The sequence below is a fragment of the Curcuma longa genome, chromosome 5, assembly GCF_044706935.1.
Source record: "Curcuma longa cultivar G26 ecotype Majalengka, Jawa Barat chromosome 5, ITB_CL_G26_1.1, whole genome shotgun sequence".
NCBI classification, from domain to species: domain Eukaryota; kingdom Viridiplantae; phylum Streptophyta; class Magnoliopsida; order Zingiberales; family Zingiberaceae; genus Curcuma; species Curcuma longa.
This window is the reverse complement of record NC_133865.1, coordinates 8,652,446-8,668,180: the sequence shown is the minus strand read 5'-3', so window position 1 is coordinate 8,668,180 and position 15,735 is coordinate 8,652,446. Positions and strand designations below refer to the sequence as shown.

The 15,735-nt window shown below is 40.6% G+C and overlaps 5 protein-coding genes across 5 annotated transcripts; 2 read left to right on the top strand and 3 right to left on the bottom strand.

The window, feature by feature from the left end:
- Positions 1–161: 161 nt before the first annotated feature.
- LOC141828857 (E3 ubiquitin-protein ligase ATL23-like) lies at positions 162–691 on the bottom strand. Its single transcript, XM_074716244.1, has one exon. The coding sequence runs from the start codon at positions 687–689 to the stop codon at positions 291–293; it is 399 nt and encodes a 132-aa protein (XP_074572345.1). The 5' UTR covers positions 690–691; the 3' UTR covers positions 162–290.
- A 602-nt stretch (positions 692–1,293) lies between these two features.
- Positions 1,294–2,918, top strand: LOC141829994 (uncharacterized). The gene is made up of 4 exons (XM_074717464.1): positions 1,294–1,610; positions 2,140–2,242; positions 2,422–2,583; positions 2,664–2,918. Exons 1-4 carry the CDS (start codon positions 1,354–1,356, stop codon positions 2,799–2,801), a joined length of 660 nt encoding a protein of 219 aa, XP_074573565.1. The 5' UTR covers positions 1,294–1,353; the 3' UTR covers positions 2,802–2,918.
- Positions 2,919–3,780: 862 nt separating this feature from the next.
- LOC141830035 (la-related protein 1C-like) lies at positions 3,781–7,754 on the top strand. The gene is made up of 6 exons (XM_074717516.1): positions 3,781–4,381; positions 4,474–5,041; positions 5,139–5,289; positions 5,368–5,458; positions 6,848–6,919; positions 7,097–7,754. Exons 1-6 carry the CDS (start codon positions 4,007–4,009, stop codon positions 7,370–7,372), a joined length of 1,533 nt encoding a protein of 510 aa, XP_074573617.1. The 5' UTR covers positions 3,781–4,006; the 3' UTR covers positions 7,373–7,754.
- Positions 7,755–8,860: 1,106 nt separating this feature from the next.
- LOC141829977 (uncharacterized) lies at positions 8,861–12,000 on the bottom strand. Its single transcript, XM_074717439.1, has 3 exons — positions 11,793–12,000; positions 10,432–10,798; positions 8,861–10,346 (listed from the first exon to the last, which is right to left on the bottom strand). Exons 1-3 carry the CDS (start codon positions 11,853–11,855, stop codon positions 9,244–9,246), a joined length of 1,533 nt encoding a protein of 510 aa, XP_074573540.1. The 5' UTR covers positions 11,856–12,000; the 3' UTR covers positions 8,861–9,243.
- Positions 12,001–12,941: 941 nt separating this feature from the next.
- On the bottom strand, positions 12,942–15,168 carry LOC141829447 (actin-depolymerizing factor 5-like). The gene is made up of 3 exons (XM_074716915.1): positions 15,092–15,168; positions 14,746–15,005; positions 12,942–13,326 (listed from the first exon to the last, which is right to left on the bottom strand). The coding sequence occupies exons 1-3, from the start codon at positions 15,110–15,112 to the stop codon at positions 13,176–13,178; spliced, it is 432 nt and encodes a 143-aa protein (XP_074573016.1). The 5' UTR covers positions 15,113–15,168; the 3' UTR covers positions 12,942–13,175.
- Positions 15,169–15,735: the final 567 nt, after the last annotated feature.

Genomic DNA, 15,735 nt, shown 5'->3' with positions numbered 1-15,735 from the left:
TTTTCTTGTAGAGCTTTAATCCGAAAGCTTGATTTCAGTAAAAAAAAATTCTAATTTTGAATTCATTCAATAAAAATATACTGAAAAGAATAGTAGCAATAAATTATTCGATTTGAAAACATGCAAAATTTTACTAATTACATCCGTGTCACAAAATTAATTCATAATTATATGATATGATTATTCATATAATCTACAACGACCACTACATATTTATAAAATGATGATACTAAATTAATTCTAAAAATGAAAAAAAAATGTCAGAACCTCCGCAGCAATTAAGGAAGCAGCTACACCGCAACTGGCTGCACGTGCGCGACGGGAAGCGAACGAGGAGGGCGGAGGACGGCCCGGCAGAGGGGGCATTCCCGGTGCCCCGCCAGCCACCTGTCGACGCACTCGCGGTGGAAGGCGTGGCGGCACTCGGGAAGAACCCGCGCCGCCTGCCCCTCCTCCATCTCCTCCAGGCACACCGCGCAGTCCTGCCCCCCATCCACCACCGCGCCGCCCCCTCCGTCGCCTGCTATCATATCCAGCTCCGCAGTCGACAGGCCGGCCGCCGCCTTGCCTTCCGACGCCACCAGACTGGGTCTGGCAGGCACCGCGAACCACAACTTGTACGCGAACAACATCGCGATCCCAAAGCTGGCGGCGAAGACCGTCCCGATCGCCAAGTACACCGCCCACATCGATCGACAGAAATCGAGATCGATTTCAAGAATCTTTCTCAAGTCGTTTAATCTTTATATGCAGTGATCGGACGGCGAGGATTGACGGATGGATGGAAAGTCTCCGTGCAGCTTACACGTCTCGTCTTGTGACCTATAGCAAAAAGTATGCGCAGCGTCGTCTGATCGATTTCCTACGAATGGCTCTTCATTCTCGTCCGATCCATTAAACTTCAAATCGAGACCGTCGATGAGATCTCTCCCCAAAATAATGATCAACGGCCGAACTTTGATAAGATCAAACCGGACGACCGTTAGGGGATCTCTATCGAAAAGACTGCGGAGGAGCCTCCAGCAAGCGAAACTGGCGCGCGCGATCAGGATGGGAAGATAACGTGGAAGATAGGGATTGGTGAATAACAGTGAAGGCGGTTTTAGAATGCGATGAGCTGGAGAACGGCAACGACGTCACGCTTTCGTGGTCCAGCGTTTGCGTGTTGAAGAATTCTTAGAGGTGACACGCGTCGCACGTGGGATGGGAAGAAGGTGGATGATGACCTGATTCCTGACGTCGGATTACATTCGATCGCTACAAGTGCGGCGAACGGCGTATATTTAATAATTAATAGCATAGAGGAAGCAGAGCGCCGTGGAGGAGGATCGGATTGAGCAGAAGGTTGCAACCATGGCGGATGTGCTTCTCCTCATCCTCTTATCCTTATTGTGTTGCGGCTTGCAGCGAGCGGCGGCGCAGGTGCCGATCCCGCCCCGAATCGATGGCTTCGTCTACGGAGCTCCTCCCATTTGGGGCAAATCCGTGGTGGTGGAGGCCTTCTTCGACCCTTTGTGCCCTGACAGCAGAGACTCATGGCCGCCTCTCAAGAAGGCGCTGCGCCACTACTCCCATCGCCTCTCACTCGTCGTCCACCCTTTTGCTCTCCCGTAAGTTCGCGGATTCAAACTTGGTCTTCCTCTAGCATCTTCGATCCTGGAACCCTCCTCGTCTTTGCTTCTTCAAGTCAGATTGGTAATTTGATTGAATTTTTTAGTGGAAAATTATGCAAAGTGGTAGATTTCACCTTTTGGAACGCTCGCATGCATGGCTTCTTCTGGAGCCTTTTTCATCTTTTCTTATCCATTTTGATTGTTCTTTTGAATGAATAAATCTGCTGAAACAAAACAACTCATAACTGGACAAACGGTTTGCTTTCTTCATTTGCAACTTGTGCAGTGGATTTGCCTTGCGATAGTGATTCTATTAGAGAAGAAAAGTATTCTGGTCCTTTCATGTAGACCATACTAAAGCAACATTTACGACTTCTTTGGGAGACAAACAAAATGGAAAATGTAAAGAAAAAGATTGTGCACTTGCTAGACGTTAAAAGAGTTAACATCAACTATGTAAATTAAAGGGCGTAGTTTGATATGTTTAGTTCTGCCCATAATTCTTGTGTTGTTTTTGCCATTGCAGTTACCACAGCAATGCTTTTATTGCTAGCCGTGCACTTCACATTGCTGATGGGCTCAACTCATCCTCAACGTACCCATTGTTGGAGCTTTTCTTCAAGTTTCAGGTGGTTTCTTTTGGAAGACCTTTTTTTTTCTCAACATGAAGGATTCTTTTATGGAACTGAAATTGCACTACACTCTTAAACACATGCAATTACAAATTCAATCATCTAAACAAACATTGCTTCACCTTCTCTCAGTTGTCCATGGAACTCCTGTGCTAATTTGTATTGTACCAAAACAGGAGAAATACTACAACCGACCAACTTATAACCTAACAAGAGCTTCTATAGTGGAAGACATCTCAAGGCTGGCCACTAAGGTCGTCGGCAAGAATTCGTTATCATCAATTCTATCTGGTTTCAATGCTACAGAAACTGACTCTGCAACGAGGATTTCCTTCAAGGTCAGTGTAAACATTCAAGGTTGTTTCTGTTTATTATTATTATTTTCTTGTTTCTGATGCTGATTGCTCAACTACTGCAGTATGGTTGTTCAAGGGCAGTGACAGGCACACCTTTCTTCTTTGTAAATGGGATTCCACTGGCTGTGTCTGGTCCAGTGCCCGATTACAAGGCATGGAGGAATATTATTGATCCACTTGTAGCAAAGCAAAGTCGATAGGTACCGTAGGCAACCAGTTAAGATTTCTAAGATGAATAAGTGAAGTTTTCTGTGAATACCAATAAGAGCTGGTGTCCAAGAAATATTCCAATATGATGTATGGCTATTTGATTGTTATATGTCATTTCATTAACACAATCAAGCAATGAAGTGAAGGAAATCCTTCCAGGGTCATTATGAATGCATGGTTGTTCCACCCAAAAAGCAGTTGGAATCGAATCTTCTTTAGAAAGAAAGACCCTGAAAGTGTTGTTTTAGGTAAGGGAAGAAAAAAAAGAAGCCAACAAAAAGCTCGAATTGACCTTTCTATAGCATATTTTAAAGCGATATCGTTTTCAATCGAACTTATTCCATGTGTCTAGTTCTTCATACGATATAGATAGATCCTGAGTTATCAGTTTGTTATACTCCATGAGCTGGTGATGTGTCGATGGGCCGGGCCTTTTAAATTGGGCCGTGTTGACAGCCCATCAAGGATTTATCCATCTTCTACTGATGCTTAGGTCAGACATGATGTCATACTTAAGAATTTGGCTGAGGATGTTCGCGTATGAATGTGTACGAAAATAAAAAGTAGTTGGCTGTTGAAGAGTCAAACCTTAGAAATTATAGACAACCATCTTTCTATACTTATACAAGTTTATATTTGACAACTTTTAAAGTTGGAAATCAATGTGTGGACTAATGTACATTCTTAGATAAAATGATTACCATGTTTTGTATTTACTATGGTGATTTTAAAATGTTTTTTTTTTTTGCATTAGTATGACAGAGAAGATAATTTATTTTTAGTTTATAAATTATAGAAGGTAAATAAATTATAATATTTTAAATTAAAAAGATAAAACAAAAGAGTGTGGTTTTTGTTGTGGGTTTCAAGAAAATAAGGCCTTCAATGGGCTTTCCTTACAAAAATGTATGTATATATATATATATATAGAAAGTGTTTTTAGGGTTTTTCATCTGAGTGAAAAAAAAAGAAGGGTAAAATTAATAATTGATAATTAGGGTGTTAGTCTGAAAACATTAGGTAAAGGAAAGGAAGAGAGAGCAGTGGAAAGACAAAGAGGGCCACCAACAACGAGGACGGACGACGGCGTGAGGAGGGAGCGGCCGATCCTCTCTCTCTCCCTCTCTCTCTCTCTCTCTACCTCTTCCCTCCCTCAACTCACTCACTCTCCTCATCGATAGCCGTTCCTCCTTCCATGGCCGCCGCCGCCGCCGCCTCCACGGATTCGTCGCCCTCCTCACCTTCCCAGCAGGCGGACCGGGCATCCCGCCAACCCTGGTCCAACGTCGTCCGAGGTGAACCCGACGGATCCTCCTCGTCCCCGCCCCCGATCTCGTCGCCGGATCCCTCCGATCGCAAGCCTTCGCCTCCAGACGGTGTCGCGCACGAAGCGGCCGCTGCACGCGGGAAGAAGCCCGCCTGGAAGCGCCCTTCGCCCAATGGCTCGATCGAGACGAGCCCGGCCGTGATGGGAGGCTCCGCCTCCTGGCCTGCTCTCTCTGAGTCCGCCAAGCCCGCGGCCAAGTTGCAGCCCCCGGCTTCAGATGGAGCGCCGCTCTCTGCATCGCCGGTGAGGGTTTCCTGATTAAGAAAAAAAAACTGATCTGAATCTGCGTTTATCTGTTGTGTTAGATTAATGCCTTCGTTGGATTTTGCGCTTAGGGGCCTGCGACTTCGAGTTCTTTGCCGAAGCAGAATGTGACTCCGCATGGCGCTCCGAATCATCTGGCTCCTGAAAACCAGAAATCGATTAAACGTGGTGGAAATATTAGCAATGGCGTGTTTCCTGCCAGTGCGGCGGCGGCGCCCTCCCCCCCACCGACTTCGGCAATTATGCCCCAGGCAAACACGGACGAGCAGGCTCCTCGAGAGCTCTCGTCTCAAGAGCATTCCACCAAGAACACTACCAACTACAACCATGATTCCAGGGGAGGCGGGTCGGGATCACAGGCTCATGATGGTGGTGGTGACAATTGGAGGAGCTATGGCGGCAACAGGAGGTGGAACAATGGTGGTGGTTCTGGATCTCACCATGGCAACTATAGTAACCGCCGTGATCAGGAGCGTGGTAGCTATGATGGATATCGGAGGAATGCTTTTGGAAGGGACTTCCAGAACCAGCACCGAGGTGCCCGACCCTATTTTAGGCCTCCACCGCCGCCAATGCCACCTCCATTCCCTGGACACATTCCACAGGTTCGGCCTTATGGGAATCCCATTGTTTTCTCTGGTAAGTTCTATGATCTTGGTGAATGGATGATCTGTAGTTTCATTATCTTTTGATGGAATTCTCTTTGTTCACGAGGATTCTCTTAACTTGCTTTCAGATATGCAATCTCCCTTCGTTTATTTTCCTAGCCAACCACCTCCTGGGGCTCTTCCCTTTGTTCATCATCCAGGAATGCCACATGCTATGTATTTCCCAGCTATAGATGTGCAGCGTGCTACTTTACTCAAGCAGATAGATTTCTATTTCAGGTGACTGAATGAATTGCTATGTAAACATTTATCCTAACTGAGTATCATATTTTGTTTATCTTTTTCCCACTTTCCCAGCGACGAGAATCTGTGTAGAGATGTTTATTTAAGGCAGAACATGGATGAGCAGGGATGGGTTCCGGTTTCCTTGGTTGCTGGGTTCAATAGAGTAAGTTGGTTTTATCATAGCTTATAATTGACACATGAAGCATGTCTGAAGAATTCCCTTTTTCTCTTCTCTTTCTGGTGTTATTCCAGAGAATATATTTTACAAATAAGAGATGTTCTTATTTTCCATCTAAACCTATAATGTAATACTTGAAATTTCTCCAATCTATCTTTACAATAGTGCATCAGAATTTTTTAGTGGATGACTGTAATAATAGCATTTCTACTACTTTGCTATAGCGTTGGCTTTTTAATCAGTCATTTTAGTCTCTGCTCTGTACAATGTCTGTCCCTCAACACATATTGGTATAATTTTTGGATGGCATATCAAAGTTACTGAAAATTTTGTTGCATCAGCCAGCCAAGCAATAATGTATCATCCAACAAATAGAGATATCTAACATTCTAAACATGAATTATAGTTCAAGATAGCGCATGAAACAGATGGAAAGTATGGGAAGAGTTTATTTTATTATTCGTATATAATCTGTATCATCTGTGGAACTGCAATTTCTTTGATCACTACCAACAACTATGGCATTTGCAATAGCTTTTGTGACTTTGATGCCATGGTATGTTACCACACTATCGCACTAATATAAAATTGGTAACTTAACTTTTATCTGCTTGGAATAGGACATTACCCAGATTAGATGACAATACTTATTTTGTGGAAGTGAATTGTCTAATCTGAGCAATTTGTGAATGTCCATCTTGAAGAACAAGTAGTTGTTTTAATCCCAACTATATGGGATGTGATTGAATTTCCACCTTCAGAATGCTTAAAAGGTGATTTGATGACCTATTATCTATGTTATCATTTAATTGACAGAAGATATTCTTTTTAAAGGTGAAGGGGTAGAGGGATTTCAATTAAATTTATTTGATAAAATTAGAAGAGATTTGAATGACTTTGGACCTTGATATTATGGAATTATAAGTGATACAAATTTATATAGAGCCCATTGCTGGAATTTGCCTTTTAGCTGACCTCAACTATTTGGGATGCACAACTTCTCGATGTTATTGTATTAAATTCTGATAAAGTTGCTGTGATATTTATATTTGTAATTATGTTTAGAGAAAGTATCTCTCATGCTTAGTTGCTTACAACGCACAACTGGAGAGGCATTAGGCAATTATATTTGTAATCTTGTTCGCGACAGTTTTTTCTACTTACTGCATTGGTTGTCTCAATGGTGGTTCAATCTTCAGGGTCTAGTTGGCCATGTGGCTCATGATTAGGATAGTTTTGATGGGTCACACTTCACAGTGGCATCGATCCCTCATGGTTTTTATATATATGTTATTGATTTCTTGTTTCTTATCTTTCTAATTTAACTATTGATGTATTAATTTTCAGTATGGAAACATATCTTAATATTTACAGGTCAGACAAATAACGAACAACATAGACTTCATATTAGACACACTCCCACTGTCCACTGAAGTCGAAGTGCAGGTACATTTTAGATGTTTTTTCCCAACCATTTGTAATGATTAATTTGAACAGTAACAAATTAGAAGTTTCTTAGCTTCATAGATGAACTTAACCATGGTATACCCATGAACATACACCAACTTGTTTTTTTGCTGTACTAGTCCTCTATTCGTTATTTTTGACACATGCCAATCACAGGGCGATAAAATTAGGAAGCGTAAAGGCTGGATGAGTTATCTTCTCCGACCAAGTTCCAATCGGGCTGCTAACGCTTCTGGTCAGTCTCCAGTGACATTGAAACCTGATAATCTGGCTGCACAGTTGCAAGCTGTTGATCTGGAGGCAACAGTTTCTGAGCAGAGCAGGAGAAGGATTCTAAGTCGGTCGGCATCTGGCAACGTGAATAACCAGCTACATGCTGCTGCTGCCGCCGATTGCAATGGCGATGTTATCAGACAAATGGATCAAGAGTGACTTGTTTTAGAGTTCTTCACAGAGGGAGAAGAATGGAGAATGGAGAATGAGAACTTTACTGGTAATCTGTGGGAGGTTGCATTTTGCGATTGCCATGTCATGCCATGCCAGAATCTTTTAGGTTTCAGACTGAAGAGGGGGGGAAACAAAACAAAAAAAAAACAGAAAAATTTTGAAAAATCAGAAGACAAAGAAAAGAAATGGAAAGGAGAAAAAAAGGGGGGAAGATAGAAGCAACAACTGTGTTTATTTGTGGATTTCCAGTCTGTTTATTTCTGCATACTGTTTCTTTAGAGCGTCTTAACTGTTCTCATTTTTGCGTTATGAGGATGGAATTTGTCACCCTAAACTTGTCAAGTGAATTGTTTCCTTTATTCGTTTTTTTTCCCCGGTGTTTCATGAATAAGAGACAAATTTCACTTCATTTTCTTGGCGTGAAGATTGTTGTCCCTGATGCACTGAAGGTGCAGATATGTGTGAATACATTGTCTTTCGGTAGCCCGTAGTGATAGGGAAGAGTAAAGGATGGAGAACAAGGAGGAAAAGCTGATAGTAGGATGCAAGTTTGTCTTTTTTTTCAAGTTCTACGGAGATAAACATTGAATTTGTTATGAGGTTTTTGAGATTTTGACAAAGTTATGCTATTTTTTAAAATGAAACATATAATGTACTTGCATAAACTTATCACATTCTCGAATTAAAAGGTAAATGATACATTTTCATGAAGGTTCCATCATGCATATTAATTAAATGATTTTACATAAGTTTTCTTATTGATAAATGTATTCATACATGACATGATTTGTTAATGAAAAGAAAATCTGATAATGCGCCCAAATGGCATGGAAACAGTTTCGTGAAGGATTAATTTAAAATTATAATCATAAATTTTTAAACAGAAATTGTTATAAAATTGAAAGTATATGAAATATATCAAAAGTTAAAATATGTAATGGATTTGTTATGAACTTAAAAGCCTGTGACACAAAAGATCATCATCTATCACTTAACCAGGCATTTTCTGTTCTTTGGTGTTAGGTTTCATTCATAAAAATGGAATGCTTATATAATAAAATCATAAAAATAAAATTAATATATATATATATGCATTATTTTCATTTTGTTCATAGAATGTTCTCTCAAATTAAGTGTTCACAAGTTTCCGATCTCTCTCATACATGATAACCATTTTTTAGGAAAGAATTTGACCTGAATATATTCTGAAATAATGAAAGATAATCCAGGGAGTACCCATCTTTTAATCAAACACAACAATATTTATTGTGTGAAAATTCAGAGGAATACATTAATTAAAACTAAAGGGTAAAAATAGCATCACTGTGGACCTAATAATGCACCTTCACATCCAAGAAGGCATGCCTATCCATACAGCATACATATTATCAACTAGAAATTTTTTTTTTTTTTGGTCGTAGAAACATAACAGACTCAGTAAGTCTAGGAATTCTTGTAGTAGCAAACTCAGTATAGGAGTAGAAACAAGAATAAACTTCAATCAAGTAATACAGAATGTAGAACATTTACACCTTTTAAGAATGAAGCAGGCAAAAGTTGACCATGATTACACTTCACGTCTCATTTGCCACTTTCACGCCCCTTGGATCTAAAATGGGACAGCGTATGGTAGCAGATGTAGCAAGCTCGAGGTTGCACTGAAGGAACCTCATGATTCACAAATAGGTCCTGTCGTGTTGCCACTTTCTTGCCCCTTGGATCTAAAATGGGACTACGTATGGTAGAAGATACATGTTCAACTCAGGCACATAAGCAGCTCTGATGTTGCACTGAAGGAACCTCATGATTTTCACAAATAGATCCTGTTGTGTTGCCCACTTTGGTGCCCCTTGAATCTAAAATGGGACTGCGTATGGTAGCAGATACAAGTTCAACTCAGGCATGCAACAAGCTCGAGGTTGCACAGAAGGAACCTCATGATTTTCATAAATAAGTCCTGTTGTGTTTGTTGTGGTGCTGTATTTCTTCAAAGGATTCAATTGTTGCTTCGGAGCCACAGTTAGCCAATCATCATCCTCACTGACCGCCACTGATTGGTGGAGTTGCATCGGGTGTGATGGATTCCAGTTTACTACCAAAGTTTTGAACTGTTCTTTTTGCCATGTTCTGCTGCCAACCCTGTTCGACCGGGAAGTCTTAGTTGCAGCTGCTGCTGCTCCAGAGAGAGCTGCTTCTGGAGGCCTGCTCGAGGAACATGGCTGTTCAGGAACCGCAGTAGGCATCTGATCAAGTTTCTGCTTTGCTGTCTGTACATTTTTTGGCTGTGGACATATCGGTGTTGACAACGATGGCAAGGGTAGCTGCTCCTGCAGCTCTGTATGATTCGTCAAAGGCAATGACGGCACAACCTGCCCCGATGGCAGCAATGATAGTTGCAGCTTAGTTTGCTTTGAGGAAGGTACTGCTCGCTTCAATCTCCCAAGCGGTAGCAATGGCGGCAGTTCCCTTGTTTGCCTTGATGATGGTACTGTTGGCTGTACTTGATCCGATGGTGGCAATGGTGTTTGCTGATTAATTTGCTTTTGCAATGGCACTGTTAGCTCCTCAAGTTGCGATTGTGGCACAGATGGTGGTGGCAGTACCCTTGTTTGCCTTGATGATGGTACTGCTGGCTGTGCTTGATCTGATGATGGCACTGGTGTTTCCAGATTAATTTGCTTCTGCGATGGCACTGTTAGTCCCCCAAGCCCTGACTGTGGCAAAGATGGTTGTGGCTTAATTTGCCTTGACGAAGCCAATGGTAATCTTACTTTCCCTGACGAAGATGATGACGATGAAAGTGGCTGAGGCTTTATTTGCCTTGATGAAGACAAGGCTACTTTTACTTGCCCAGACAGTGGCAATGGTTGCTGCAGCTCTGTTTGCCTTGACAAAGGTAAGGGTGATGGCTCTGCAACTCTTTGCCTTAAGATTGGCAATTTGATGCAAAGAGTAGTACCTTCATGATAATAATGGGCAATGTTCAGAACCAAATAAAGATAAACAAAGTTCAACCTAAAGCAATAAATCAAAAGTTGTTTTACCTTGAGGATCATGGCTAGAAGAAGAGGTCACCAGTTTCCTTCTCTTACTGCTGTCCTGAGAACTCTCAGGCGAATCAAGCTTATGCTGGATAGAACATGGAGGCTCAAGTTCTTCTGTGAGGCCACTTTTTTCCAGATGCTCAATTGCTTCACTAGTCTTCTGGCAGCAAAGGTCCCGAACCAATGGGAGTTGCTCATTTTCAGACTTCCTCTTTTTGTGGCTTCTTTTATCATCTTCTGATTTATCCTTATGCTTCCTCTTTTTATGCTGCTTTTCTTCATGATTTGAGTTTACAGCCTTATCTTTCTCATGCCTTTCCTTCTTCGCCTTTTCTTTATGCTTCTTTGCCCTTTCTTCCTTTAGAAGCTACATTGCATAAGAATTGTCAATCCCAACACAGAGGACAGACATTCACATACAAGCAAGAGACATGGCCAAAGATTTTTTTTCCAACAATTGTAGGACTAACAACTGCCATCTTAGCTGTCAGTTATAGAATTCATCAATGTGAACCACAATAACCATAGGACGCCACAAGGGGGAAGAAAGGTGATACATTTTTTTAACTTCACAATGAAACCAATTAACTACGCACACAAGCTTTCCTGTCTAAAACACTTAACCAAAGGAAGAACCTCATATGCTTTATGAAAATCTAAAGTCACGAGTAAAAAATCATGATAGGCATATTTACTAAATTTAGCCTTCAAATCACAGTCCCATGTAGCATAGAGAGGAAACTCAACAAAAGAATCTAGAACAGAAAGGCTCGCCGAGTGGATGCCATGTTCCAAGTAAACTGTGAAAGTTCACCCAAACATCCCCTGTATTATGTGATACAATTTTCTTCTTCCTGCATGATGATACCATATCTCAATAAATCCTCGTGACTTCTAATTCCCCTACTAATTTTAAAAATTCACCAGCACAAGCCCTCTATTATGTGATATAATTCTCTTCCTCCTCCATGATGATATCATAACTCCGGTAGATCTTTTTGACTTCTCATTCCCGCTATAATTTATTGACTCACCTACATGTCTAGGGCATCAAATTTACACTGTAATTCACAAACACCATACTCGACTAAAAACAACTGCCGTCTTCTTCAATCAATGAATGAGTGACCAGCCAATTACATACGATTTCATTTTTGGTCAAATCGATACGCAAAAGTATACATATGTCTTCTTCTTTTTTACAAATTCACCTAAAATAGACTTCTAGATAGAATCTATAATCTTCGCCCGTGGCTCAAGAAAGGCCAAAAGACAATCCGAGCAACCAACCCATTCCCGATAAAGGAAGCCGAGCAAGAATGCAAGAAATCAACCACAGCAAGCATCGATGCTCAACAAACCTTAATGGATTGGTTCTCCGCCTGTCCAAAGTAAGGCAGTGGGTACGGGAAGCAACGCGACATGACGCTTACAGAGGCCTCTTCCTCCTCCTCCTTCCTTTTCCTTTTCCTATCCCGTCGATCGAGAGATCGACAAATCGAACACACGCCGGCGACGGAAATCAAGGACGATTTGAAAACTTAGGGTTAGGGTTCCGCCGGGGAGAAAACAATGGGAAATTACTCTCGCGAGAAGGGGCCTGATGGGTGATATTTATAGAGCCGAGGGAGAGGCTCTGCCAGTCTGTTAAAGCGGCGCGTTAGTCCGCGGAAGGATCTATTGCGGTCCATTTCACTCGGCTAATTTATCGGGCCCCACACGATTTTCATTGGGCCGTACGTACAATGGCCGTCGACGATTTATAAAACTAATTTAATTACGCGTTAACAGGGTATTTAATTATTTTAAAATGATCCGTGTAAAATAATAAAATTAAATAATTACAATGTTTGATCGTAAAATCGTCTTAATATTAGTCACATCGAACTCGAGTAATAATTTTAATTTAATTTATACACTAATTTATTTTAACTGATGCAGTTTTTTAGTCAATTGGGCCCAATCTAACTCACCAGCGGTGTAGCTGGAATGGGCTCAACTCACCCAACAACCCAACATTTTTTCATGAAATAATTTCTAGAGGGCTTTGTTTTGAAGAGGAGGTATTCTTTTTCTTTTTCGAAAAAGGTGAAATCTACCACCCAACGGCCCCACACGATCGGTTCCACGATCATTTGTAAAAAAGTAAATCGAGAAATTGTAATTAATCACGACGGAGGAGGATATTGTTTGGCTTTGTCAAGATTCAAATCTTTGTTCTCTTCTGCAAATCTACTCCGTCATAACAAACTCAATTATACCCCGGGCTAAAGAGGAGGTATTCAATCCTTCTTCTGATGGATTAATCCTGAAGTAATCTGTTCAATCTTATAAAAAATTTTATCAACCATCAAAATAATTAAAAAGTGAAGATGACGACACAACTTAACCTAATCATCTCATCATTATCCGAGGGAGGGCATAGTTTCTTCAAAGTCGTATAATAAATTGCAATTTTGTTGCCTTGTGTCGGTGAGTTTACCTTTGTTTGTTGGTACCAGTGCAGACTATTTGAGATGGCTAAACTGGAACATTTCGATTGGACCAAAAGCATTACTGTCTTTCCATGATACATTACTGATACATTAAGTGGAGCAGTGAATAAGAACAATGGGATGTGAAGGTGCCCCCGGAGCACTCCCTCATTGTTGTGCAAGCACATAGTTAGGGCTAACAGACAAGATCTAGGACCCATTTGGTCAGTGAGCAACAGCTAAAGGCTGGCAATTATTGATCCGACCTGCTCATTTGGCCCTCTCTCGGATCACATCAAATCCCATCTCTGCAGGGTCAGTGGCTTGCACCTCATAGTGGATCCCTTCCAGTAGCCTCCTCAGCCCTTGCTTTGAGGTGGCGTACAAGATCTTCGATCTGATCCTTGATGCTGTAGGGGACCTGCAAAAGTAACAAAATGCCGAGCCCTAAAATCCAAGATCCCAACACAAAAAGCAGTCAGATTCAATCTTGGCCAAATCAATGAGATAAATTTCATATCTAGCCTCAAGTAAAAGAAGGTTTAGTGTCAATGAAATCTAGTGAAGAATTGGTGAAGAGCAACTCTAGTCATATCCAGTTGATACAAACCAATTTATCGATATATGAACTGAATGAGCTGATTAATAGATATGTAAAACTGATACGTATACAGTTCCGACATGAACATTTTGGTAGGAAAGGCACAAACATACATGATTGTGTGGGTACACATCAAGATGAAGGTTAGCAGGTGGGGTAGAGGAGACATCTTCTTTAGGAAAAAGAATAGGTGCAAAGTCTAGTCTCCACGTATGAGTTGTTTAGCTCACCAAGATAAGGATGGATGCTTCCAGGAAATCAACAAAAGGTGGGTGCTCTTGTTAACATTGTGGATACCTTTTTATCATCTGTGCATTGTCAAGTTTCATTCAAAGAATTCTAAGCAACAAGAAAGGCTCCTTGGGATCTTTATTCACAATTCATATCACCTCCAAAATCCCTAATATAGAAGTTAAAAATATGCCTGTAATATTTCAGAGAAATTCAAGATAGTGAAAGAACCAATATATCAAACCCATACTTATAATTAAACTAAGGAATTAAAGTTCATGCTAGTGGAATGGTCTCCCTCTACCATGTTAAAGCTTGAGAAAGTGGACCTAAAGGGAACATCTTTTTTCCACCATGAAGTTGAGCACTTAACTTTACTAATTTGTGTGAAGTTTACAGATTTAGAGCACAGATCCAGGGTGATTTCTAGATTATAAATAAAGTGGTTATTATGAACAGAACAAGTTCAAGACGTTCAAGATACTACAAATTTAACTTAAGATAAACTTGTGATGATCAATAAAAGCAGTTTCAATGGGCTGCTATTCTTGATAACGAGATGATTTCGAGATTATAGATGACAGAGATTGATAAACTTCTGTTGTGAATTATTTTAGGTTATGAATTACATAGACATATTTAGCAGAATGAAATTATGCATGATTTTTTTTTAGTCATAAAAATGTCCTCTTAATTATGCAATATGTATCAGTCTAAAAAATTGATGATTTCTAGATCGAATCCAGATGAAGCAAAAGAAATGCAATCTATTGAGCTAATCTCTTTTTTTTTCCCCCTGAAAGATGTGCATGTAGGATGTCATCTGAAATAATTGCATAGTAAAAGAAATACCAGGTGATGAAGAGGATCAAAGTTATGAATGTTTATTTTGGGTCACAAATATAGGGTTTTCATCAACTTCCATTGATCTTAACGATCGATGATACCTAGATCAAGTCAAGATCAAGAAAAAGTAAAGCCCTCTTAACGAACGAGCCAATAGAGTACCAGGTGATAAAGAACATCTTGCTTCTCTGACAGTTGTCACAGGATACGAAGTCGAAGTCGAAAACGGCGTAGCGGCAGTCGTCGGCGGGGAGGGCGGCGGCGAGGCCGTCGTAGCCCTCGCCGGCGGCGCCAACTTTGTCGACCATCACCTCGCGGGCCTGCTCATCGATCTTGTACACCACGTACCGGCTCACCTTCTTCCACTTCATCTCCATAAACGAGCTCAAACATTCTTGCTTCACCCGCATCCCCTCCGTCGCCTACCATCATTTTTCCAGAAAAAGAAAAGAAAATCAAAAACAAAAAACACCAGTTCGAACCAAAATCGAAACTTTATATCAATCACCATCTTGAAGGCCATCGCCATGGACGCAGGCACGCAGCGCAGCTTCGAATGTGGCGAGTGGTGACCTCTGCTTCTGCCTTTGGAGTTGCAGAGGTTCTTAAAGACGGATTTATTTATAGGCTGAGGAGTTTAAAAAATTAAATGAAATTGCATTTTTTTTTTCCTTTTGAGAAAAATGGGGGAAAAAATCTTTTTTTTAGAAATTAATCAAGGGGTTCAAGAGCCCAAATTGTTTTTAAAAAAATCTTTATTGTTTTAGAACAAATTATTTATTATTATCTTAATTGTGTTTTTTCTAAAGAGGTTAACTTTTATTGTTATCTTAATCTTATTAAAATCCATTAAAAATTGTTTATTTTATTCCCTTGCCCATCCATTGGATGCTTTTGCTTTGAAGCAAAGAATGAAGAGGACCCCCTATGCGATATGGTTGTTGGATAGAAGGTCATGGCATCGCTATCATTCACTTTTTCTTTATTCACCTTTAGTGGAATGATCATATTTCTTCCATGATAGTTATCACATCAGATGAAAGTTAAATGCTTGGTTACTGTTTAATTAATCAGAGTCATCAAAAAAAAGTTTGCAATTAAGAAGAAACAGAGCCAGAAAAAGACAGAAAGTAGTAGAAACTGAAAAAGAAG

Bases quoted from the DNA above. Each gene is read 5' to 3' on its own strand.
- LOC141829447 (XM_074716915.1), bottom strand. From the start codon at position 15,112: ATGGCGATGGCCTTCAAGATG. The intron at 15,006-15,091 runs GTGATTGATATA...AAATGATGGTAG, and splicing joins TGGCGATGGCCTTCAAGATG to GCGACGGAGGGGATGCGGGT. The intron at 13,327-14,745 runs GTACTCTATTGG...TTACTTTTGCAG, and splicing joins AAGATGTTCTTTATCACCTG to GTCCCCTACAGCATCAAGGA.
- LOC141828857 (XM_074716244.1), bottom strand. From the start codon at position 689: ATGTGGGCGGTGTACTTGGCGATCGGGACGGTCTTCGCCGCCAGCTTT.
- LOC141829994 (XM_074717464.1), top strand. From the start codon at position 1,354: ATGGCGGATGTGCTTCTCCTCATCCTCTTATCCTTATTGTGTTGCGGC. The intron at 2,243-2,421 runs GTGGTTTCTTTT...GTACCAAAACAG, and splicing joins AGCTTTTCTTCAAGTTTCAG to GAGAAATACTACAACCGACC. The intron at 2,584-2,663 runs GTCAGTGTAAAC...CAACTACTGCAG, and splicing joins CAACGAGGATTTCCTTCAAG to TATGGTTGTTCAAGGGCAGT.
- LOC141830035 (XM_074717516.1), top strand. From the start codon at position 4,007: ATGGCCGCCGCCGCCGCCGCCTCCACGGATTCGTCGCCCTCCTCACCT. The intron at 5,042-5,138 runs GTAAGTTCTATG...ACTTGCTTTCAG, and splicing joins GAATCCCATTGTTTTCTCTG to ATATGCAATCTCCCTTCGTT. The intron at 5,290-5,367 runs GTGACTGAATGA...CCACTTTCCCAG, and splicing joins CAGATAGATTTCTATTTCAG to CGACGAGAATCTGTGTAGAG.
- LOC141829977 (XM_074717439.1), bottom strand. From the start codon at position 11,855: ATGTCGCGTTGCTTCCCGTACCCACTGCCTTACTTTGGACAGGCGGAG. The intron at 10,799-11,792 runs GTTTGTTGAGCA...TATGCAATGTAG, and splicing joins CGGAGAACCAATCCATTAAG to CTTCTAAAGGAAGAAAGGGC. The intron at 10,347-10,431 runs GTAAAACAACTT...ATTATCATGAAG, and splicing joins TTCTAGCCATGATCCTCAAG to GTACTACTCTTTGCATCAAA.